The 25878-nt window shown below is 35.1% G+C and overlaps 1 protein-coding gene across 1 annotated transcript; it reads left to right on the top strand.

Annotated features, from left to right (window-relative positions):
• The first annotated feature begins 45 nt into the window (after positions 1-45).
• cyr (cypher) lies at positions 46-25745 on the top strand. The gene is made up of 7 exons (XM_053752429.2): positions 46-259; positions 21887-22081; positions 22677-22851; positions 24025-24129; positions 24453-24616; positions 24688-25209; positions 25349-25745. The coding sequence occupies exons 2-7, from the start codon at positions 21898-21900 to the stop codon at positions 25699-25701; spliced, it is 1503 nt and encodes a 500-aa protein (XP_053608404.1). The 5' UTR covers positions 46-259; positions 21887-21897; the 3' UTR covers positions 25702-25745.
• Positions 25746-25878: the final 133 nt, after the last annotated feature.

Here is a 25878-nt window from a genome sequence, read left to right as displayed (position 1 = left end):
TTAACACGACAGGTGGTATGGCTTCTACGGCCACGGAGGTTTTCAAAGGAAAACATTCAGTCCATAGCCGCGCGCGCGGTCCGCCGCACGCAATCATTCGTCGCGTTCTGAATTCATACGTACGCGTGTATAAATTTTTGTCTATGAATTAAAAAGAATAATAGTGCACAGATGAGGTTCGATTTGACCTTTAAATAAGGTGTAATCCGATAAAGCCGATGTGGAGACTAGGGATTCTTCTATAATAACTTAAGTAGTGGTAAGTGAAACAGGATTGCTAGAATGTATGTTTACTCTTCTAATGCAGAAAAACTTGTTTATGTCTGATTTATATATTTTTAGACTTCCAAGAATATTATTAAAATTAGATGAAATACTTCAGTCGTCAGTCATTCTTAGAATATTTTTGAAGTCATGTCAAATAGCTCCTCGGTTAACATCCATACAGATTACTGAAAAAGATTACTGTAATTAATTGTTGTTACTCATACGTAATAACAATTAATTACTGAATAAAGCAATAAAAACACACACACACACAAAAGTGCAACTCCGCATTCGTTTACATTATCAATTTAGATATACCATAATAAAACAAAATGCAATAAAACGTTCCAATAATAGCTACATTATGTAGCGAAAGTTAGTAATACTCAATCGGCTTTTTTATACACAAACATCAATATTCATTGGTAAGTACCACAATACAAACTTTTTGCAGATTTTCGGTTACGCTACTCTGCTCAATTTTGAATAAAGAATAACTTTTTCTATTTAAGTTATGATATCTCTTTGCAATTATTTTTTTGTTATATTCGAAAGTTTTCTAAGCAATCTCTTATTTATTTGTCGTCTATTATAAATTAAGTAATTTAGCCCTTATATGACTCTCTCTTTCATCTGAGAGTTTTCCTGGATTCTTCCACCGCCAGTGAGCGTCGGAGCCAGTGTCCTCTTTCCTACTATTTCTCTTCCACTTCGCACGGTCGTCAGCATCCTTAGTTGTTAGACCATTGGAAGTGGCATTTGTTCCCAAAAACAGCCAAACAATTGTTATTTGCTGGTTTGACGTTCCCAGCGAAGGTGGTATTCCAAGAGTTTGTCTGTTTACCTTCCTAGTCACCACTATCATATAGACCCTTACAAGGTAGATAATCTATATAACATTACACTCCCTTTTCATCACTATCATAGAATCTCAAGTTGCTAAACTCAGTAGTTACACAACACATGGATTGATTAACGATCTTGGTTTATTCAAAACATCACTTTATAACCTGACCTGGAACCTAGAAAATTCTCTGGATAAAGATTATGTTTAGGATTCCTGTTAACTCTATCATTTTCCGGTGTTCCCAGTCTATTCTCGGCTGTGACATACCAAACCCGGGTAAAGTAGGATCCAGGGCCTCGAACTATCGACGCTTGCTGCGGTTAACACTATTTAAATCTATTCACTTTTTTGCCGATTCTGCGGAAATTCTCTGAACTTCGTCTTTATTCACGTTTTTCGATACGCTGTTGCATTACGTATGTCTATATGAACTGATTCCAATATCATAGTGGCTTTCCCTAAATCATAATCTTCTTGGTATTATAATAATAATTCCCTGATTATTAACATCCATATTTCTGAATATGTTTAAAATAAATAAAAATATTTATCTTACTAATAATAACCTGTCTCTAAATTGTTGTTTCTTTGAGTCTTACTTTAAAACATTATTTCTAAATATTTTTCCAATACAGATAAGTATCGCTTTTTTTCACGAAAAATTTCGTTTCGTTAGTAAAATAAGTTAACATCTTTTAATTTGTAATATTATTATGCGAACTGGTAGGTACTCTACAAAATCACAGTATAATAGTAATTAGTAGTAATCGTGCTGCCGTAACATAGTGAGCTACGCCACCGCTAAGATTAATAACAATAATTCCTATTGGATATCCACCGCGTCACGGAATAGAGCAGTGCAAGTTATTCGTTCCGATCCAGCAGAGAGGGTAATGGTCCATCGTTTGTTCTGCAGACAGGAACACGGAAACGAACAAACTATAAGTATATTAAAGCTGCACACCCGACCGCCGCACTCCAGGTGCTGAATATTGATGAGTGTAGTCTGGCGCGAGGCTTGGAATGAAATGTTAGCCAAGGCCCGAAATAATCTGTTTCTATACGAGGTAGTTTGCGGCCGAATTGTAATATATGTCTTTTAACCATTATAAACACTGTATTTCATTTCGGATTTAAGGAAAGTAATAAATAAAACCAAGATTTTTGATTATGTATGCAATATTCAAGAAATTGAATATCGTCTATTTAAAATTTTTGATATGGAACATGCGAGTCAACCACTATAAGCAATGAATTATATTTTTAAAATTTCTGGCCCTTTCATCCGGTCCGTTCAGCATGTCAGCCTCGTCCACTTCTCCCTGCCTGATGTTAACCGATCTGTTACATTTCTCTTTGCCATATCCAGCCGAAGTTGTCAAGAACTACTACTCGTGGGAAAACGAATCACCTAAACTACTTCGGAAATGGTCTACGAAGGTTGCGGTTATGTTAATGATCATGGACACGAATAATATAGCGTGATCAACAAAAACCAGAAGCTGAACGATGACATTGTAATGCTGTGAAGGCGCAATTCTTCGTGTGAAAGTATTTCCTTTTCACACAATCCGATTCTGATGCCGGCGATGAAGAGATTAATACATTCGCTGTCTCTACAAGAAAATTTATTATCTTAATACAGTTTGCTTCACGTGCAGCTTGTCCAAATTGTATTTATTTCTACACTTCTACAGAAATTTTTGATGAGATGCGTATCATGAAACACATTCAAAGTAAATCAAGTAGAAATAAGCATTTAATAATTTCGATTTTCAGTTTTGTAGTAATTATGTTGTAAAATAGTCACTAATTGCAAAAGGACGTTAACCACAGCCTGATTGGTAAATACCTAATCGTTTAAATTAGCCTATAATGTGTGTAATCCAACCGGCCGACCGACGTGCGAGCCAATACTTGCAACAGATCCGGCGACTGAAGGTAGACCTTCCAGTTCCACCATTGTATCTCTATTATTCATTATTACCTGCTTGAGATGGTTTAGTACCACCATCTCACATTGTATTACGAAACTTGGCTAGTGTAAACGCACGTAACGTTAGGTCAAATGTAAATTTTTCCGTTAAGTAATTCGTAAAAGTGTAATATTCGTCAAGTCGACGCGCAATATTTATGTAAATTGGCAGATCACTGGCGTTCACTTTTCGGCGCACGTCGAATTTCGCATAAAGAAGAAATTTAGTTCAGGGGCACTATTTGTATACGTTGGTTCATATGGCATATATTACATAGCAAAACTAATACTAATTACCCTGTATAAAGTCCCTGTAGCAAAGAGCAAACTTTGCATCGGCAATAAACAAAAGAAAAGCTGCAATCGGCAATTTATCTGGTCATATTTAGAGTGCTAGTATAATGTTTTTTTATCCAAACAGTAATATATTCTTACTTGCGTGTATTATTTGCATGGTGGAAGAAATAGCTGCAATAAGTTGTGTACTTCCCATACAATAGACAAAATGTAGAAGCAGGGACAAGGCATGATTCGCTGTTATTGCAACTTGGCAAGTTATGTGTATTCTTACGTGAATTTTAGTTAAAAAGCAAATTCGATTTAAAATTCTACTTTCTCCATTGCATCTTGAATTCAAATCTCATTATTGCGCAAGTATTGGGAAAATTATCTGATTGTTACCGGACAACAATACAACTGCTTAAAAATCTTTAAATGTACTTATGTATTTACACCGTTTTAACTAATTCTTTTTTTCTATTATTATTTATGCCGTAGAGCATCGAAGCCCAGGGTCCGCTTTTAAAATTTTTCTCCTCAACTTCTTTGGCATCCATTGGCGCCCAAATGGTTCTTGACGTAATAAATTCAACACTTCTTAAATTTATGTGTAATGTATTTATTTTTGTAAGTAGTATTTAGGAATTATTTGTTTACAGCCCTAAGAAATATAAACTAATAATAGCCATAAAGTTCGTCACCGACAACACAAATGTTTTTATTCACTTTTGTCGGTGACAGTACCACTCCGTGTAGTATGAATGCATATTAAACTCGTAACAAAAACCATGTTCTTCTGAACGCATAATACGCATAGTGAATAATTATTTTTTATTGTTTCATAGCAGTTTAATAAAATTTTGTTGTAGTTTGCATTTCTGTATTTCTGCTAAATGAATTTTAATCTTTGCATCTAACTTCTAATGCACTTCATAAAATTGTACGCGAAATACGTCTTGCATAATCTGTGGTTTTTGTAAGGTGAATCACCTGTCAGTAACAAAGACCCTCGCCACGGTTGTTGGAATGCGAAAAATTAAAAAAGATTTATTTTTTAAACTTCGAACTTTTCCTGCCTCAACTGTCTGTTATCGATCATACCTTAATTCCCTTTGTAACTTTCATATAAGTACCTAATATCATTCTTACTTAACCACTTCCATCTTTTCTCCGGTCTTCCTCTCCATCCATCCACGTTCATAATCATCAACTTTATGTTTCGTGCTTCTTTTCCCTTCTCATTACAATGCCCAAACCATGATAGCCTCTGCTCTCGTAACTTATCTACCTACTAGGTAGTTGGGCAACGTTTATACTTCCTCTGATGTATTAAATCGTTACTCTGTCAAGTCTCGTCACCCCACAGATCCATATCAACATCCTCAATCCTCAACTGTTCCAGTAACATAATATAGTAATAAACATGTAAACCAAAACTAAGAATTGCATCCGAACGTCAAGACGCGCTTGGATGCGCCACACGCTTTCGCATTGCGCAATACCTCAGCTTGAAATTTAAAAACCGCATCATTATCAACTCTAACACTTAGACATAAAGCATTTATTTATCAGAAGATGTTGCATGTATACAAGGTCGGTAGGAAACGAAGACGGCTTCATTAGATTCCCAGTTTTTGTCTTGGCTAATTATTGTCATTAATTAAGCTCTTAAAATTGTTAATTTATTTTTTTTTATTTATACTTGCATTTGCGCAAGTTGAATGAGCTCGCGATGTATTATGCGCCTTTGAAAAGGTACCTAGGTTTTTTTTAAGTTTTTAACCCTAGTCTGAATAAAAGTTATTACAAAAACTTGCCAAGCAAATATTTAGAAATGGTTTTAAAAAAGTTGACTTAACACTCGCAGCTTTAAAGTTTTAAAGCGGTTAAAAATATCTTCATAGTTTTACTTACTATATAAATGCGCCAACATCTTATTTACAAAATTATAGTAGGCATAAGTATTACACATCTACTCATACGGATGTATCAACACGCATCACAACGTTTCCTGCTTTCATGAGGAAATTAGACGTAACCATTGAAACCTATCACACTAAGTCTCAAGTTCACATGCCATTTTCTCGTACAGAATACCATAATAAAGAAAATAAATTGCACAGTTAGGTTTTCCGAGAACTCCGCTTGGCGTCTAACGGTGAAGCTATAAGTTACCAGCCGCTGGTATGCCGCATGCTGGCCCGGTATGCAGTATTCCCGCCATCCTACATTTTGTCGCAAGACATTATGTCTTCAATGCTATCTTTCCGGAGGCTTTCAATGTCATCTCCGCTCGTAAGCCTTCCTTGTAAGCCTATTTACTGCGGTGTAATGGATTTGTTTTATAGGGAAATGATTGTGGATACGTATTTTCTTGTTCATCTAACAAAAGTTTTAAGGCGAAAGTTGAATCGTAGTTACGTGTATATCTTTTTTCAATCTTTTCGGCCAATTTTTTGAGGTATCATCGGTACCTAATGTAGCATGTTTTGCATAAATCTAATAATAATATAAATCCTTTATTTAATGGGCATGGACAGTCTCGTAGTTTTATCTCATGTGAACGATTTTCCGGTTTCTTGATCAACTACAAATATCAACACATTTCCACTGAACAGCCTAGTTTATTTTCGTTTATATAAATTACTTTCAGCTGATGGCGCCACTGGTTTTCGAACACCGGTTGCAATTTAAATTTATTGAACGCTATTCGTGATGATGCTCTCGCGCAAGATAAATGGACTCGTAAAAGCTACATCTACAACATACAAGGATTCAATAAACCTATTGCAGTATAAACCTTTCGTTACGAATTATTTACTATCAGCGTCGTGCATCCCACGAATGCCGGCAATTTGCGCTGGACCTCAGGGAATGGGGCTTGCTTTGTCGCTCTTCTGGCCGGGACCGGTGGGATAGATCTAGATACGGTGGTTTGCGCCCAGAACAATGGGTTCAGGTTGATTGCACTTGACTATGAATACGTAGCTGGATTTAACGTAAGGCAGAATAGGCAACTGCCTAGGGGCAATTGTCTAGGGGAACATCACCTGGAGCCCCTAGACGATGGCCCCTAAGCATGCCCCTGTGACAAATGTTTAAAAATCATGCTGTAACATTTAGCTCCCAAAACATTATAATTTACGAAAAGATAGTTTTGAAGTCGGCCGAAGGGACCCGAACAGTTTCTTTTGGTTTTACATAAACAGTTTTTGCATAAATTAAGCATCGATCAGGCTCAGGATCAGTGTTCTCACGTTTCTTTATTTGCTTAAGAAAAACTAATGATTTTCAATGTCTGAAAAGGAACTCCCAGAGTAGAATCGCGTAAGGGCATTTTTAATCCGGCACTGTATGAATAGGGTGTGCAAGTTCGCTACACTTCCGCGACTTGTATCATGCATTGGATCGCACAAGAAAGCGGTTTAATGGCCTTTATTCAACATTGAATGTTCAATAGATTAAACCCAGACCATTGTTTATTAGAATTATTACAATTAACGCCTAAAGGTTGGGTAACTATGCTATGTCTTTCTTCTTGCCGAACGGAACATATGAACGTCTATGATAAGCTTTTATGTGTAGTATAAATTTTTCTTTATAGATTTTCCTCGTTACATCAGAATTGTGAAAACGTGGAAGCCAAAATGTTCCAAATGCAAAGTTATATCTATAAAACATGATGATACTGACAACAAAAAGAAACTGTAAAGGTTAGTAAAAAAAAATAATAATAAAACTTTATCATTGTAGAATTCTTGAGAGACCTCGTTGAACTCTTTTCGTAGAAGCGGCGCTATCAAAGCGCAGTGACGTTCTACATTCATTTGCGATCTCGATCTTTTTATCTACATAATAAGTAATTTTGGGATAAAACGTTCTCTAAGTGCTATTACAGTCTATATTCTACTTGTATACCAAATTTTATCAAAATCCATCTAGTAGATTGTTCGTGACAAATAAATCCCGATTCACATCCAAATTTTCGGATTCATAATATTAGTAGGATTAATTTTAGTTCCTGTGTACAGTCAGCGGTATTACCAACTTACAAGGACCTCTATGCGGTGGTAATAGCAGCTGATTTGCTATCAATTTGGGTAGTTCGACTGTACCGAGAGTCGCCGGCGCACAGTGACCGGTCCTCTAGAGGAAGGCGTGATCTTCCGCGATCTAACGGTCTCTAGTCTGCCCTTCGGTAATTCTGCTAGGCCAGATAGACGGGAATATTTACCGTTCCTACCCATAATGACTAGAGGAAAATTATGTCAGTATATTTCTAAACTGTTACGGTTCACCACATAAATTATCTTGTAAATATAACGATGCAATAAACGCTAGATTCTTTGGCCAAGATAATATAATTGCAAAGATTGTCCTATAAACCACAGAAGAAAATTATGATGAACACAAGTACCAAATTCAGTTACAGGTTATGTAATTTATCAATAATTGTGTGGAATCTCTGTCCAGACTGTACACCCTTGCCTTATATGATCTACCGACCTACACATTAAAACATGCATTGCCTAAGTAGACAATCAGAGAACTTATACTATAGTTCGTTACGTTTCTAATGTAATATTCCCGATAGATTCTTTCGTGCAAAGCCTAATTATAATGATCCATCTCATTAATGTTGTCAATGCAATGACTGTCGCAACAATGTGCCAATTGGTTTGACATTAACAGAATCACAAAAAACCTATTTTCAACCTTGATGTTGGTAAAATTATCGTTTTGGTGAACGATGGAGCCACACAAGAAGAAGCAGAAATGGTCAATTACCAAGAGTGTGTCGCGAAAATAATGATCAGAGTAAATTACATGCCGGGTTAAACTGGACCGCCCTCCAATTTCCTTGTTGTTCTAACGGTACAGCCCTTTCTTGTCGGTGGTCCAGTATCTAGCGCAAATTTACATAGACTATGCTAGAATATAAAACAGTAGAACAATGCGCAATAAATTACCGCCGTCATAGCAAATTTCAATCAAATTGAGATAACAATCTTATGATACTCATATGAATAAATTAATTCCTCTTATTCGGCATCCTCAACCTCAATTTCCTATAATTATAAACTTATATTTATTTCTGTAGATTACAAAGTTGTGTACTAACAAATGCGATGGCTCTCCATTAATTAATGCCGATACATGGAGAACATAGAGCCTATCATTCAGATAAATAAGTGAGGGGCCTAAAACTAAGCCTAGTCTCTATTACCTAAGCCTTTCTAAAGGCAATTTTCAGTCTTTCATTACGTTGACTATAATGTCTAGAATTACATTTCCTAAAATGGGCTCATTCCGGAACCGTATAGTTTTCGGCTAGCATAAATAACGATTCCAATTAATAAAATAAATCTCCTAGACGATTTAATGATCCGGTAAAATCAGGATTACAACTCTCCTAACGGACCGACCTACATAAGGGCGTTATTACATCACGAGTGTTCTCCACAGTATTGACATAACATTATCAAGTTGTAGGTTAAACGTGCACCTTCCAGCTCCCATATACAGTTGGAATTCAAGTGAGGGCTAGGGTATTGCACAGTAATGGGCAAGATCATCAAAACATCGAGTCATCGCCGGTCACGGATGGTCACGGTCAGCTAACGGGATCGCCGTCCTAGAAAAGGGCTGTGTGATCTTCAGGTATTAGTCATGGTTCGACACTTGTATTATGTTGTCACAGAAATTAGAATTGTATCGGATCGTCAGTTGCAGTTGCTCTGTACTTTAATGTTTGGCATTGGTAAGATGAGCTTTCAGATTGACCACAACTTCTTAGCAATGTTATTGAGTTTTACGGAATTGAAGCATTGAGAGCAGTATAGTCTTTGATCCTCAAATACATTAAAATTTGTAATATACTATTTCGTATTAAGTGACCTAGTTAATTAATATAATTTATTGTGTAAAACATTTTTCATTTCGGGCCGACTCTCCGCGTTGTTTCAATATTTATTGCATCCAGTAGCAGTTGTTTCCGCATATTTCTTTTGTTTACCAAAAATATTCGTAGGTACTATTCAATTAGAACATCGACCTCCTATTCGAACTATCTTGATAAAGAGTCATGATCATACTAACCGTGTTGCTCCAAATTCCTGCCTGTCCCGACTTTCACAAAACTCAAATTAAGGTTTAGGTCACAGGCACAAGGCAGCGTTGTACGAGACCCATATCAATCGATCTGAAAGATATTACCCATATCTTTTGTTATTGAATTCGCTACCGTATCAAATGGTAATAAGAGTTACGATGGCAGTTGATGGACTTCAACTAGAACTGCTGTACGTGATAAGACTGTCAAGTTTAGGAAGTGTGCAAAATAGCGGTACGTCGACGCGGGAGGCTCCAATTCAAAGATTTATAATTTAATAAATATGAAATTGCTTACTTCCTAGAAAGATAACAGTGCCAAGAATGAGAGGAAGTTTTAATTTTATGCGAAATTAATTAGCTTAAATGTCTTGGAGATTTATTTCATAGATTTCAAAACAATGAAACCTTTCTAGCTTAAACGTTAATGGCATGACTGGGCTTGCAATGAAAAAAATGCATGTATTCATGTTTGCTTGTTAATTTCCGCTTGCCTTGTAATATTCTATTTTTGTTTGCGTTATAATCATTATCACTTATTGTACTACTACTACTCTTTGACTAAAAACTGTAAGTAATTTTAAGTACTATTCATGTTTACTTATATTTTAGTAACGTATGTTTAACGTTTCAATAAATATATTTAGTAAACCCTAAAAATATTGGTCCTTTTTAAAAAAAATACAAAATTTTTACTCATAATGAAAGATTACGTTTCTTAATATATTTAAAATAGATCAAATTATTACCAGGGCAACATAACCGTAGTTAGATAACAATCAAAGCAGCCGCGAGAGTGAAAGCGTTCCGCGAGGTTCACATGTGATCTTATGTGAAATAACTGTCACTATAACTGCTCAAATAAACCCTGCTACCTGACCTGTTTATGCTGTCTTTCGTTGAAGTGCTTGATTATCTATTAGCCTTTACATTCATGATAATAGTTCACATACAACTCTAAAAGTTTATGTAATTAACTGACCAATCTGCGTGGGAGGTGAAACGGCTAGTACAGTACATGTTTTTCTTAGTTTATCTATCTATATATATATCATATTTTTCTTAGTCTATCTATATAACCTAGAACCTCATAAAAAAGCACCTAGATATGAAAAGCCTTCGGGTTTCGCCTTACACGTCTACTAACCTAATAGACCTCCCATAAGAGATACACATATTAGTTAGTGTATCTGTAGAATTGACTATAGTAAGGCATATTAATCAGCTATTTTAGTGTCTACACTGGCTCTTGTATTCTATAGATAAGAGAGATGGACCATGTGAAGTGTGTGGTACCTCATCCTACTATTATTAAGCTAATATCACGTTTTCTACGTTCATTAGCATGACATTCTTTAAATGTATGTGTATCTTCAGTTTTCATTTGCAAAAACGTTCAAGTAATATTTTTCTTGAATATATTCACCATCAAATCTATGGGTGTTCATGGTCAACACTAACCTAAAAAAGAAAAAGAAATCTTTTGCTTTACTGTGATCAATTCGGCGAGATCTACTGACACTGTTTCTAAATAAAATCATTAATCTGGATTATCGCATGTGTCTTAAGCAAAACCACACTTGAAAAGTGAAGGTTTTGGTTTACACTTGACCTGTTTAGTCAATGGTTAATTAACTTCTTTGCGAATAATGCACAATTGAAAGTTAAAACTATGGTTAAATGACAATATTTCTATGAAGTTACTTTCACTCAAACCTTTCTGTTTTACAGCTGGACATTAGTCTATGATTTATTGATCTCTTTGTGAATTCTAGATATTGGAAATCTTTGTCCAAAATTTTGTGTAACTGTTACTTTTGATCTCATTTTCTAGTTTTGGAATTAGATTAATAAAATTTCCGAGTAAACTGCAACAAATAAGAGCAACTTTTTCATAAAAATGTTTACCGTCACCGTCACCACAGGAGGTTTTAATGTGCAGTTAACCATTGAGGATTTCCAGAGGCTATGCTCATCCTTCTCATTATGATGCAAACTGAAGCGACATGGAAAAATTCAACTATGTAAGTAGGACGATTAGATATAAGAGAAATTTAACTTGCAAGATTTTATATAAGGCATTTATCTAAGTAGGAAAGGCATTTATACCAAAAACAGTGGTAAGCATAATTATTTTTCTATAGAACACCATAAAAATCTTGAAATCTAAACCTAGAACAATATAGATTTCGCTTCAAATTGTCTATTTGTTTCAAGTGTTCCATTCCAGCCATTTACAGCTCGTTCGAATAGCCTAACACAATTTGTATAAATGATCATGAGCAGAGATTTACCTAAAAAATAAAGCACTACTATAATAAATTGTGAAATTTACTGCACCAGTCTTTACGTGTATCTAAACCACAACTTTCGTGAACCATGTTGTGGTTTGGTCAATCTCTATAAGCCAGTTAAGCTTATAGTAAAACAGTGTCTGACCTATGTCTGTACATAGCTAGAAGATATTCAAGAAAAATATATTTCTATGAGGATATTTCTATTTAAAGTTACCTGAAAATGACCGCAATATATTTTACATACCAAAATATCTGTATGTTTTTACAGTTAGTTCAAGTTAGTTTGAAATTTGGATACTTAACGTTTACCTTTAAAACGTCTTTTTCCCCAAATACAGGTTTTATTGGACCATTCCAAGGAAATTGTTAGCTTATTTAACCAAAGATACATTTTATCTATGAAAGTTTTCTGGTTTATCCTTCGTTCACGTCAAAATGGAGCATTGGACTGAGGTAACTGGTAACTTAGTAATTTAGTGAAGTTGAGACAGATGGAGAGCTGGAGAGTGAAATAGGGTATTGTCGCCGACGGAACCGAATGTTACCACAGGATAATTGAATTAATATCTCTTCATCCTCATGCTTGACTAAATATTTTCGAGGAATCACATATCTAACGATAATCAATTCAAGTCATATTAAAAACAAGTTTGCGGGATGAGACACGCAGCGGGAAACAAGAAATTGAACTAAAGATGAGAAAAAATGCGAATTTGAATCATATACGTTTACCAGTCTTACAAAGTACGCGATAAAAAAAATACTGAGAATTTGCTAGTTAAAAATAAAAGCGCTGTATTAATATGTATTGCTTTAAAAATCTAGTCTGTAGCTTTTTGCTTCTTTATATTCGCTTGATGTGATGCATCTGAAACTGTTTCCAGATTGCGCAATAAAGAGCTGATTTAATGAATGGTTCATTATATCCAATGAGCATATCATCAAACGGTTTGGTATCGCTGAGAAAAGCATCCTCAAATTAAAACAAAGTACAGCAATCATAATAGCAAAAATGATATTTGGTATTATTAGTACATGGACTTAATTGTATAGATGTATACACAAATACTTTTAGAAATTATAAGTTTTTATGCTCTGAATTTATCATTAATTTATTAAATAGACAACTAACAAAATTGACCATTAATAATAAAATTAACACGCTTACGTTCTCGCAGCGACATCGATAAATAAATTATAGAGATGCATGACGTAATAAAATAAAAATATTGTTCTAGATTCAGAATGTGATGATTAAAACATGTGATTACTTGCTTTTTAAATACGAGCGTAAATATCAACAAACCAATAAAATGCTTGTGATATAAGTTTGGCAGTATTAAGAAACATCATCATTTCGGTTTTTTTTTGATGAGGAAATGACGAACTAATTTTAAAATTTGAAAACATCCATTTAGTTTGAGATCTATCTGCATGTGATGGCTTTATTAAATTAATAGCTAGCAGTAAAGCAATTAACATAGAATAGCAATTGGGCTATCTTGTATTTTTTGATTGAGTAATGCAAGTTATAGATATAAAATTAATAATGTTCTGCTTCGGAAGCGGTATATTCAATCTTGATCTTGATCATCAAATATTTGTTGATCTTGATCATATTTATAACGTGGTTGTTTGTACACATAAATCGGTTCTTTCCAATTACTACTTCAATGTTGTTTCAATTAATTGGCAATTTGACTAAACAATAAAATTTTTACAATTAATTATCGTGTTTGATTAATTGAATACCTACCTTTATTCAATTAATCAAACACGATAATTAATTGCCACTTTGATTCATTCATTTTATTAATTACGCGATTTACTTTTTTTTGTTTTGATTACTTTTTGACTCTAAAATTGTGACTGTCGTACAAGCTCCATACATTTATTTCTTTTTGACATTAGAAAAAAAAAGTATCTCATTTGATTTGTTCCACAACTTTCTTTAATTTTTTGCCCATCTATCTAAAGGGACTTCTATGACTAAATTCATCCTTCTTTTGTCCGCGAAAACTGGGGGTTCTTATAGGGGTTACTTTGACAACCATCAACCCAAAACCAGTCCAGAACATAGTTATATTGATTTGTAATACTTTAAAATGTTTTATATGGCCATCTTATGCCCCATCGCTGGACAAAGACCTCCTCCTTCCGTCTCCACCACAACAGTGATTTTTATCGTAAAAAAGTATAAAACTGACTAAATCCACATGACTTATAAAACTGACTAAACCCACACGACACATGATAGGACCGTGTTTGTGTATCAATCCCATGATTCCCATGGTTCGTTGCCTGCATTGTGCTTGACAGTATAACGGCTACGGTAACTGTTCGCAAACTATCTTCGCGTACCACTTGCACGGTTAATGAGCGCTGGTTTTCGTGACTCTCAATATTGGGTCACTAGATCTAGTCGTCACCAGGGGCTCCTGTTTCTTTACGAACTACTAATTACTTTTACAATGAAACTTTTTTTTAAATTATATTTATTATCCTCGTCACGTGACCTTAAGTTTTTCGGACAAAATCTAATTCCCTATTGGCGAAACGGTCGGAATTAATTTACACAACAACAACAACAACAACAAAACATAAGTTGTGGTACTTTTAAAAAAATAAAAAGTTAAAAATATAAAATTTAAAAAAATAAAAAGTTAAAAATATATTAAAAATATAAAAAGTCCACACCACGTCAACTCGGACGATATTCCATGAAAGCCTTAAATGTTTTACTGCTGGCTGCCCGAGGCGAAGTGCAGTCGCCGGTCGTAAAACTTTTGCTAACGACGTTTTACAGCTTGAAGAATTACTGGCACTGTTTTAACTACCTCTCCAACAGCCATGGAACAAATAAAAATATTATAAACGAATATAAAATATAATTATAAAAGCTTTTAAAAATTAATTAAAACGTTAAAATACCTCAAATGATATAGAAAATCCCTGATTGGTCTCAAATTACAAGAATCGCAATTAAATCGGTTGATCGTTTCGGATCACACTTCGGAACAAACTCGTAAAACATATAGCATTTAAAATGGAAACAATGAAGTGAAACTCATCGATGATTCGAAGTAATGCAAAGGAAACCATCAACAATAGTGGGAATGTGGCTGATGTCGCCCACTGGTGGTGATAAAGCTGGGAAAAGTGGAATTAGATCAGCTATCGGTCTCCGCAATGGGTACTCATTATGATTATTATGTAGTATTCCATTATACTGATATACAAGTTCAGAGGAACCACCTTGTACAGCCCGATGTTGGCGTCGCTGCTATTGAATGTAACGTAATAGAAACTGTTATGGTTTGAACAAAGAGCGCTCTCCGTACCTATAAACCATGCTATGTAACTAGATCTAACACTTGTCTACTTATTAATTAATGATCAAATGGTACAAACACGTTTGCTAGTCTACATAGAAGTAAAATATAACTACTTTATGATATATATTTATATAGATAGTTCCTGTCGGAAACTAAATTACAAGAAAGAAAGACTGTGAATATACCATTTAACATTTTCATTTAAAAGGAATAGTAATCTAATAAAATATCGTATTAGCTATAGTTGTAATTGGAATGGTCGTCATCCCAATCTGTTTGGAACTCGCAAGCAAAGCAATTACATCCATAGTATTTTCTAGAATATACCAGGTTTTGCTGGGAGGGAACTAGGTACTATCTGGACGAGCTTTTATGTCGTGTATTATACGTAGGTACTATAAAATTTTACAATATATAAATTGAAAAAAAATCTTTTATGATCGATAATTATTTTTGACATATCTTAGTTACAAAGACATTATCTGGTTTAAATGTTTTATTTTGTAACTAGCTCTTTCCCGCGGCTTCGGTCGCGTGAATTATTCATTCTCATTATGTAATACAATTTTAAATTTCACCCAGAAAAAAAATTGTAGTGACTTAGGTATATATGTATAGCTAATCATCGCAACCACTAATGATATCTGTTAATCCTATCAAAATTATCTAAAAAGCTAATCTTCTCACGGGAAGTAACCGTCGAGTGAATCCGCAAACTCGAGTCACGATTATGTAAAGTTGTGCTGAGACATCGAAACCTCGCAGAAAATTAGTAGTAGTAGTTTTATAATCAGTCAACGAAAATAAACCCAAGAAGTGCTGGCTTGATGTTGTCAAGGATGAAATGCGTGTCAATGTCTGAAATAGAGATACCAAAAACCGTGCAAAGCGGAAAAGAATAAGTAGGACCTTGGGCTCCGACGCTTAACGGCTATGGAAGAAACTGGGTAAACGGTCAAATGAATGAGAGAGAGAATTGTAAACCCCGAAGACAATTATTAGTCAGGATGATGTGGACGGAAATAACTAAATGTGGAAGTGAAGTGCTTGTAAAGAAGGGCCTTACTTAGGTCTTGTCCCTTTTACAGTTTATCACTTCATACTGCAATAGTTGGACTGTGTCGATGAACAATGAGTAACAAATAAACAAGAGCAAAGTTCAATAAAGCTATAGATGAACATATATTGATATGACTGATTGCCAGCTTATAATTATTCTTATCAGCTTATTATTTCTAAAAATTGCTGTCAGCTCGCCAGACCATGAAGACAGATACTGATAGCGCGCCGGGTATCCAGACGATATTATAAAATGATCAAATTTTTATAAGCAAAGATCGGCGCAACGTAATCATCACAAACTTCAGGTGTTCCGCCTGCGCTGTTAGGACCACCGGCAAATTACTAGAACAAATGTCTAGCTATGCCGCTCCCGCCTGGCCCTGGAGGAGATGGGGCAAACCTAAGAAGTGCATATCAAGGATGATATGCGTGCCAATAGTCTGACTACTAGGGATGCCGCCGAACGTACCCAGTGGAGACGACGCTCAACGGCTAAGAAAGAAACCAGGGAAACACTCAGATGAGAAAGATCATAATCCAAACAACATAACTAAAATTCTCTGATAATAAATTTATTTTATGCTAGCAATGGAAGTGAATTGCTTAGTTTAGAGTACTTGGTTCAACTATAACATTTTGTCAATGCAACCATTTGCAAAGGTTAACTTGAGTTGCACGCCACTTTAGATCACTGGCCCCTGACCACTCCCAAGTTCTAGATACAGTTTACGTTGGTCCCTCCTCAACAATAGGTATAAGTATTTTATTTAAATTTCGTGACATTACGGTATTAGTTATCTAACTTCCAAAATCTTGCTCGCTGAATTATCAATGTACAACTGAACAACAACTCTGATTTTATATAAACTGCAACTATGCTGCAATGTATATATATATATATATATATATATATATATATGCGTTTGTTAAAATATCTAGGAGTGTGGAGTTCTAGATACAGTTTACGTTGGTCCCTCCTCAACAATAGGTATAAGTATTTTATTTAAATTTCGTGACATTACGGTATTAGTTATCTAACTTCCAAAATCTTGCTCGCTGAATTATCAATGTACAACTGAACAACAACTCTGATTTTATATAAACTGCAACTATGCTGCAATGTATATATATATATATATATATATATATATATATATATATATATATATATATATATATATGCGTTTGTTAAAATATCTAGGAGTGTGGAGTTCTAGATACAGTTTACGTTGGTCCCTCCTCAACAATAGGTATAAGTATTTTATTTTTTTTTGTCTTGATCAACGATATGTTCTTGACCAGGATTAAATATAAGTACGTATCTCTAGAAATTGTTATAACTTGACTGGTGCTAACCTGATAGTAACCTTAATATAATTTAGTTTTTAAATAAGTTTTACAAGATTCCATCCGAGACATAGGGACATATATTGCAAGTTAATTAAAAGCTTTGTTGTATCTGCACGAGCACTCACGACCGTTTAAGACAGACGGTCAAAATCTCCGTAAATCACTAGAAATGTGGAACGCGTTGCTTGACAAATTTACAGTGCGATACATGCGTTACAACCGGTTGTTTACCGTTATGATACAAGGATTAAATTTATTTAAAAAAAAACATATTTTACCACTAGAGAAAAGCATTTATAATATTTAAAACTATAGATATAACAATTAAGACGACAAATAGAGCGTCAACAACATGAGATTCTTTATTTACCATCAACAGAATTCTATAAAGGACTAAGCTTTTCTAATTTCGTGCGTCTGCTAATAACTTATTATAGTCTCGGGTTCTATTTAGGTAATATTTTCCCTTTTTTATCAGTTCTTAATTGCATTGATTTTATTACAAAAGCAATCATTGGAACACTGAACTAGCATAGTTTTTGATTGGGAAGCGAACCACAATTGGGCTATGATGTGCTATTGACTGTCTGTACATATAGGAGATACACAAATATTATAGATAAATAATTATGGAATAAATATGGGATATTATAGATAAATAATTATAATATTATTAAATAATAGATAAATAATGACTAATAGAAGACAAACACATTTTTTTTTAATTGTTGTCTGTCTGTATGTTCACGATCACGCAAAAACTACTGGATGGAATTTGATGCGGTTTTCACAGCTCTACGCATCGCGATGAATTCCCAATCAAAAACTACGCTAGTTCAGTGTTCCAATGATTGCGTTTGTAATAAAATCAATTTAATTAAGAACTGATAAAAAAGGAAAATATTCACAAAAAAGGTAAAACCTACGCTATTAATGTAGCAAGTGAAAACCAGTTTATACTTATAAAATACGAACAAATTAAACTAGCTACAATCTAAGTAGTTATACGTTCATCAACGTAGCCTGTAATCCTACGCGGCCGCACGATAAATCCTGTGGATAAGACTACGGCCATGAAACCCCTTTAACAAACAATTAGATATAATTGCTATTTAAAAACGTAGGTATATATAAATAGAAGGCCATTATGGTAAATAAAGGTATATAAATATATTATATGTAAGAAGTAATAACATTCAGATGAAAAAATAGAAAAAAGATGTTTGAACATCTTCATCAAATATTAATAACCCTTGGATGAGTTATGATAAATTTATGATTGCAATGCCATTGCATATGGAAAATTAAGTTCGTATACAATCCAAACAATTTCCTTCCAACTCAAGACAATAAATCAAGAATCACAAAAGTGCACAATTATGAAATTATCTCACAGATACGAGTATAAATCGATTATAAGATAGCCTTACAAAATTGGTCATTACTCGGACCGTACAAAATTAGGTGCCAATGAACTTCACGGCGGCAAATAATAGAGGACCGAAGAAGGGAATTATAAATGTTATTATCTGCTGGCATGTTATTACGACTGGTTGTTTATGCTTTATGGAACTAGATTCTTGTGCTTGTTTTAGATTTGCTCGTCAAAAACAATTCTAGTTATGAAGCGTCGCGTTACATCTCATCGCGAGTCATGATTTTAACATTGACCGTTTTCTTAGTAGATATCGGTACTGGAAGTATTATATAATCTGTGATATCAATAAATTATCAATGTCACAAATAAACGAGTGATAAATAGAATTGGTATTGGTAGCACTTAAATTTGATAACTGAAATTTAGATTAAGTACTAAAACTAAAAGAGATAGAAGAAATGCTACCTATATAATAAAAAAAATATATAATAAAAAAATATAATAAATATATAATAAAGTAAAAAATAAATAAAATATCTTCTTCGCTCGTGCATAAGATGCTGCTTATAAAAGCAATGATGTGTAAATAATAAACTCGTATTATATCTACTTAACCTGTGTTTATCCATTTAATCCGCCTTGATATAATCCTTCGTGAAATTAGAAATACGCTAATGGAATTATTCGAATCAGACGTTAAATCGTGTCTATTTATATATAAAATTCTAGAGTTCCAAAGTGCGTTGTAACCAGAGATCATTACCATGTTAAAAATTAAATGATTCCAATTCAATAGTTTAGATTTTAGTGATGCGTAAACTCTTGTCCGGGAAAATCTAAAATTATGAAGTCATGCGTAGCTAACTTCACTTGGTCCAGTTTTGATATGCATCGATAATACATATTTCAAGTGTGTTAATTAAATTAATTGTTTCACGTTATTCTCATTGTTCTAAGCGTATCAGACCTATAACTTGGGACAAAATTGGATCACACGCGCGGAAAAAATTGCTTTCACCCAGATCGCTTCCAACAATTTAATCGGTTCTAGGTGAATAGGTCGTTGCGTGTTCAATATTCTATCAGGCATAGTCTTCCGGCCTTGACCTACTAGAAAACAATATAAATTGGTATGAGACTGACACGCATTCGATGAGATTGAGAATCTTTGATTTTAGAAATCTAGCGAACAAAGCTTGATCATAAAAGATTAAGATGATTGATTTGATGTGTATCTGAACCATAAAATCTGTATCAATTAATCATTCATTTCATTCAATTAACAATTCTTTAATGGTTCCTCAGATAGCTGTGTTAACATCATCTAATATATTGGTTCTGGGCTCAATGTCAAAACACTGTACAAAATCCATTATTGCCAATAGCACAATGCAAAATCGTGGCCGCCCAGTCATTACGTCATGTTACCCCTTTCAACCACGACATGTCCCATTACGGAACGGCTAAAATTATATTGTCTTCTTTAAGACATCAAGTCATTGACTATCGTGAGCGAGTTCGTTGTGAGAATCGAATAAGCGATTACTTCTTCGTGATGTGAGTCAAGGCGTCATCGTTCTACCAGCATTCCTTGAAGTGCGCAAGCCTTGATATCCAAAGCAATTCAGTTACATTACATACCATAAACTGCCCTCAACAAACTCGAAACCAATTTATTATACACATCGTCTATTTTTTCTATATCAATTACATTTCTTGCGTGTAGTATATACCTAATTGGTTTAGTTGTATTTTATGGCTATTCTGACGAGAATTGCACATGAGCAAGTATCGTATTAAGTTTAAGTGTACAATATTTTACTATAATTAAGTATGTACTTATTTATGTTGTCACTTTATTATCCAATAGATAAGCCGATCGTGTGGTTGCTCGTATTATAAATCAATTCATAATTTATAGAGTGATTTTAAATTTATCATATTTTTAAGTCGAAAGTTTAGTGTTAGCTACATCAATAAAAATTATGTTATGACGTCAATTAAAATCAATATGTTTATCTTTATCTTCCCATTGTTTGCGGATAGCTTATTAACTTTACGGCATAATTGAAGTCCATCTTTGAGATTACTGTAAATGATTAACGATCTATTCTGTGAGACCACACCGCTAAGAAGTCCCACAGAATACTGTTTTAATTGTGTCTAATTAGAAATTGCGCAATGTGATATAGCCGGCCGTGTAGTCGTGGCGATGTTGAATAATAAAGCTCAACTTCTCAAAGACTCGTTACGTCTTTAATTGTTAATTTACAAAGACATTATCTCTAGCAAACAAAACAGCTTGCCCTATTATAGTTCTTCTTTTGGTAGGGCTCAAAATTGTTGCTAAATTTTGGATCGTAACAAAGACGTGCTTCCAACTTAATAATCAGTCATATTTGTGTACTAGGTATATTGTGTCATATTTGTGTACCTTTGTATCCCAAATCTCAAGTTGGTTCTTGAAAACTTTCTATTTGATAGAAGATCTAAGATCCAGTAATGGATCTTTATCTATTTAGAACACGGTTGCTGCCGAAAATTCAAGCAGATCTAAAGCATACTGCAGCATAGACAATTTAATTGTGTTCTAAACACTTTTAATCTATGGTTTTAATCGAAGTAGAGTATCAAAAATACAAGGGAGCGGAAACGTAGCGGTATTGCAACGATATAGCGTATTGTGCGGGTTAACTTAGTACTTTTGCCTGTCTTGGCTTACTATTGTGAAATGGCCATTGTTATTGTATATTTTATTAACAAAGTTCTTGGAGACCATGTAACTGTATATTTTGTCGTTTCACCATTAATATTATTTAATCGTTATGGTTCCATACCTTAAAAGTTAAAAACGGAATCTTTATAAAAGGAACCTATACCTACCTATTGTATTTTTATTTAAATTGAAAATCAGATTTTTTAGTGTTTAAAAAATATTGTTTTCATTTCTATATTTTTTATTGCATAATATCTACTTATTCCCAGGGCGCGCCAGCATGTGGCGTGCAATACTGCTATCGTGGGCCCTAGTATGCCACGGCCAACAGACGGGGCCTAACCGGGTCGTTGACCTCACCAGCTCGTGTGACAAGGGCTCTTTCACCGTGCATCTGGGGCTTGAGAAGCCCTTCAAGGGTATCGTCTTCAGTAAGGACTTCTCCAGGGAATGCCGTGTTCAAGGTAGTTAGTTTTTGTACAAGATTTTTTTTTAGGAAGATTATCATCTAAAAAAAATTACAGTACGTTACATGCATTTACATTTTCATCTTCATTTATATAAATTATTAGTAAATAGATTAAATCAGTACTTTGCTGATAAAACATTAGGAATAGGTACAGTCAACAGCACATCAAGTTACCCTGCAAGAAATGAACCTCTATGGCGCGGTAATAGCGGCGTCTTTGCAATGAATTTGGGTAAGATGATGTTTGTTGACTGTACATATTAAATACTGGACTGGCTGAAACTCACAAGAACACAGCATTTAGTATCTAATAATATGAGCTTTTCCTTGATTTTACCCGGCCGTAGCGTAGTAGGATTTCGCATATCCCACTCACACACACACCCCTAACCACCATCTAGAGTAGTGCATCAAACGTAGAGTATCTTTCCGAATATGAGAAATTAAAAAGTCCATAGTAGAAAATCGTTAGCTAGATATAGCTAGATAGCTCTATTCTCTCTACCCCATAAGAGACGAAGAACTGATCTTGTAGAAGACGCAACCAATAGAAAAAAGTAACAATATTTTTCGGTCTTCTCAATTTCCAGGAAGTTTCCAAAACCGTGTGACCCTCCACTTACCATCGAACGCGTGTGGCGTGCGCACCTCAGCCTTGAATTCCACCTCGGAGTCTGATGACGAGGACCTGTATTACAGCGTCGAGCTGGTGGTGCAGATGGACAAGCATCTGCAGCAGTCTGCCGACCAGGAGATTCTCGTGCGGTAATGATTTTGATTATGTTACTATACTATACTATTGTGACTTAAGCTGTGAAAAATCTGAATCTTGTGATATGACAAATTATGGCTTATATATTTTGTGATTTAACAAGGGAATTACCATTTTTTTCCTCATTACCTAATAATTATTATGAAGAGAGGATTTTTTATATTTTTAACGTTACAACACAACTAATGACGCGTAGTTATCAACTTATCCACCAAGTGTTAAATCAATCTAATCCAAACCAGAAGTGTGAGAAAAGTTAAGTTTTGCCGTGTCCAGTTTTTATGTCTAGGAATGAAGGCACATTATCATTATCATCCGACCGGTTCTGACGTTCCTATCGAATGGTTGTCTTAGAAAATCGATTATTATTTAATACGTCATGAATAAAACATCTAGCTTAGCATTTTATACCTTTTACATTACATAAGTAGTTATATAGAATTATTCTTTGCTTTATCATACCAAGAACAAGTTTACGTTCTTTATTTTTCGGAAGTATTGCCAATTTCGTTTTTTTGTATAAACCTCATCATTCGATTGTTCATTCAATATTTCATTCACGTTTCATCAACTGCCGGACGCACCGAAATAGATAGAGATTAATATAAATAGATTATTTTCTGTGGCTGGACGAAAGCTTTTTTACTATGATAATTTATGGTTGCACTAAAGATTTTATTATCTAGGAAATCCTACTATCCTATCTTACTAATATTATAGATATGAAAGTTTGTGAGGATGTTTATATGTGTGTGTTTGTTAATCTTTCACGCAAAATCTACTGGACGGATTGTTATGAAATTTGGTACACGGATAGAATAGGGTACTTTTTATCGCGAAATTGCCACGGGAGCGAAGCCCCGGGGCGCAAATAGTAGAAGATAACTCGATAGTTACTGGATCTTAATGGAAGAGCTATAGAAGGGGTTAGACAATTAATTTTTTTTGTATTAATAATTAACGTTTAACCTCAATTTGTCTTGATGGGAAGCGAAGATGAAGATCCAAAAATGTTTATTGTGTCTTCCTTGTAGATACCTAAATTGTATTGTGTAATTCCTATAGAACCAAAACTCGTCCGATCACTGTATCTTGTGAAGTGGTACTGCTATTATATTTATAGTATTTTTACATTTGTCCTAATAGTCATATTTTGATCATTACAGATGTAAACTGCAGCGCCGTGCAGTGCGCATCAACAGCTCGGCACTAGAGGGCGTCATAACCACCAAGCTACGCGAGATGATGGGGCAAAATACGAAGAAAATGAGGTAAAACTATCAGATACCATAATGTTCGAGAGTAACTAAAATATGAACTTTAATCTTAAGGTTATTATAAAATGCACAAAATCATCAAGATTTTTCAGATGGTAGGTAAACATAAAGTTTACCAATTCGCATTCGGTTCGTTGAGATTTGAATGACGTGAATTTGAGCACAACATGGTTTGTTTCATGTTTGTTGGTAGTCGAGGCTTTTTACTCGTAGTACCAACGTACTAGTAAATAGCTCCAGCAATGGTAATTACCATATACTTATTTTATATTAATCTATGATTATTGGAAAAAGTTAATATAACCTTTCTACCCCAGGAGCGGTCGCACGCGGCCCGGCTTCGCGCCGGAGGAGCAGCAGCAGCGGCAGTGGCTGCTGGAGGCGGCGCGCGCGTGGATGCGGCTGGCGGGCCCGGGGGCGGAGCCCGACCGCGTCGAGGTCGGCCAGCCCACCCGCCTGCTCATACAGTGCACGCTGCCTGGTACATTATACATATTTATTACATATTAATTTTATACATATTTGATTTTAACACCAATTTTAAAATTCTAGTTGGCGTTGGTCTTCGAGTGACGAATTGCATCGCGCACGACGGCCTCGGCGAGGCCTCTCAGAAGCTGCTGGACGAGGCCGGCTGCCCCATCGACGAGGCCATCTTCAGCAAGCCCACCGTCCACCGCCACCAACACACCACCGAAGTTGACCTCTCCGACTTAGAACCAGTCGACCCTCAACGAAATATCGACGAAAACATCAAACTCTTCAGGAAAGACCCAGACTTCGTATTCAAAAATATAATGACCTACCAACACGCTGTCACAACTTTCGCAGCGTTCAAATTCCCTGATCGCGCGAAATTGCACTTGTCGTGTGGTATCGAGTTATGCAAGGGCCAATGCCCACCCGTCGACTGCAAGGCGCTGCAGAAGCCGCAACAAACCAAAGATGGATTGGTCAGAAAAGCTAGATTGGATAAGGACGCTAAAGGAGTTGTTATTGATCGACTGGAAGTTTATAATAGCATTGAAGTTTTGGCCCCGAATATCGAGCTGGAGGATGAGGCATCAATTAGAGGTGAGGACTAAAATATGTGTTATTTCTTTAAAATATATACTTAGGATGTTTTCTGCTATATGTTGTCATAGGTAAGACAACATATAGCAGAAAAAAAATGTAAATGGTACGATGTTAAAAAAGAGTTTCTTCTTAACAGGCTCAAGAAGAATAGAAGCAGAAGAAGATGAATTAATCCGAAGATTCTCTCCTGGAGACAAAACTATCTGCCTGTCACCAGGGAAAATGGCCCTTGCGTTCTGCGTCTTAGGCGTGATTTTCCTCTGCGCCATAGCTATAGCATTCATATCGTTGGTGAGAGCGAGACGCCGACTCGGCCGCGAGCCGCTGCATACATCCCTCTCTTTCTACACCGGCAGTAAAAGCATGTTTTCTTCTAGTGAAAGTTCTAGCTCAGGTTTGAGTGGCAGTAAGCTGCTCCTGACTGATAGTCCATATTTGGACCACCACTCGTCTTCCAGTAACAACTGGCCTTATTCACGAGCGTTTTGAAACAATGACTGATTTACTTTAAATAACTTAAAAATCAATAATACCGTTATAATTTTTTGTTACTCTTTCCTTCGTGGTCAAAAAATTTGGCAGCTAAGACCAGTATTATCACAATTTTGATCACTATGACTTTCGTATTTTGTTATGCGCAGTGCAGTTCTACACTAAAATGCAATT

This window comes from Plodia interpunctella, chromosome 12 (genome assembly GCF_027563975.2).
Source record: "Plodia interpunctella isolate USDA-ARS_2022_Savannah chromosome 12, ilPloInte3.2, whole genome shotgun sequence".
In the NCBI taxonomy this organism is placed as follows: domain Eukaryota; kingdom Metazoa; phylum Arthropoda; class Insecta; order Lepidoptera; family Pyralidae; genus Plodia; species Plodia interpunctella.
Note: the sequence above shows the minus strand (reverse complement) of the source record. Positions and strands in the feature narration are given on the sequence as shown.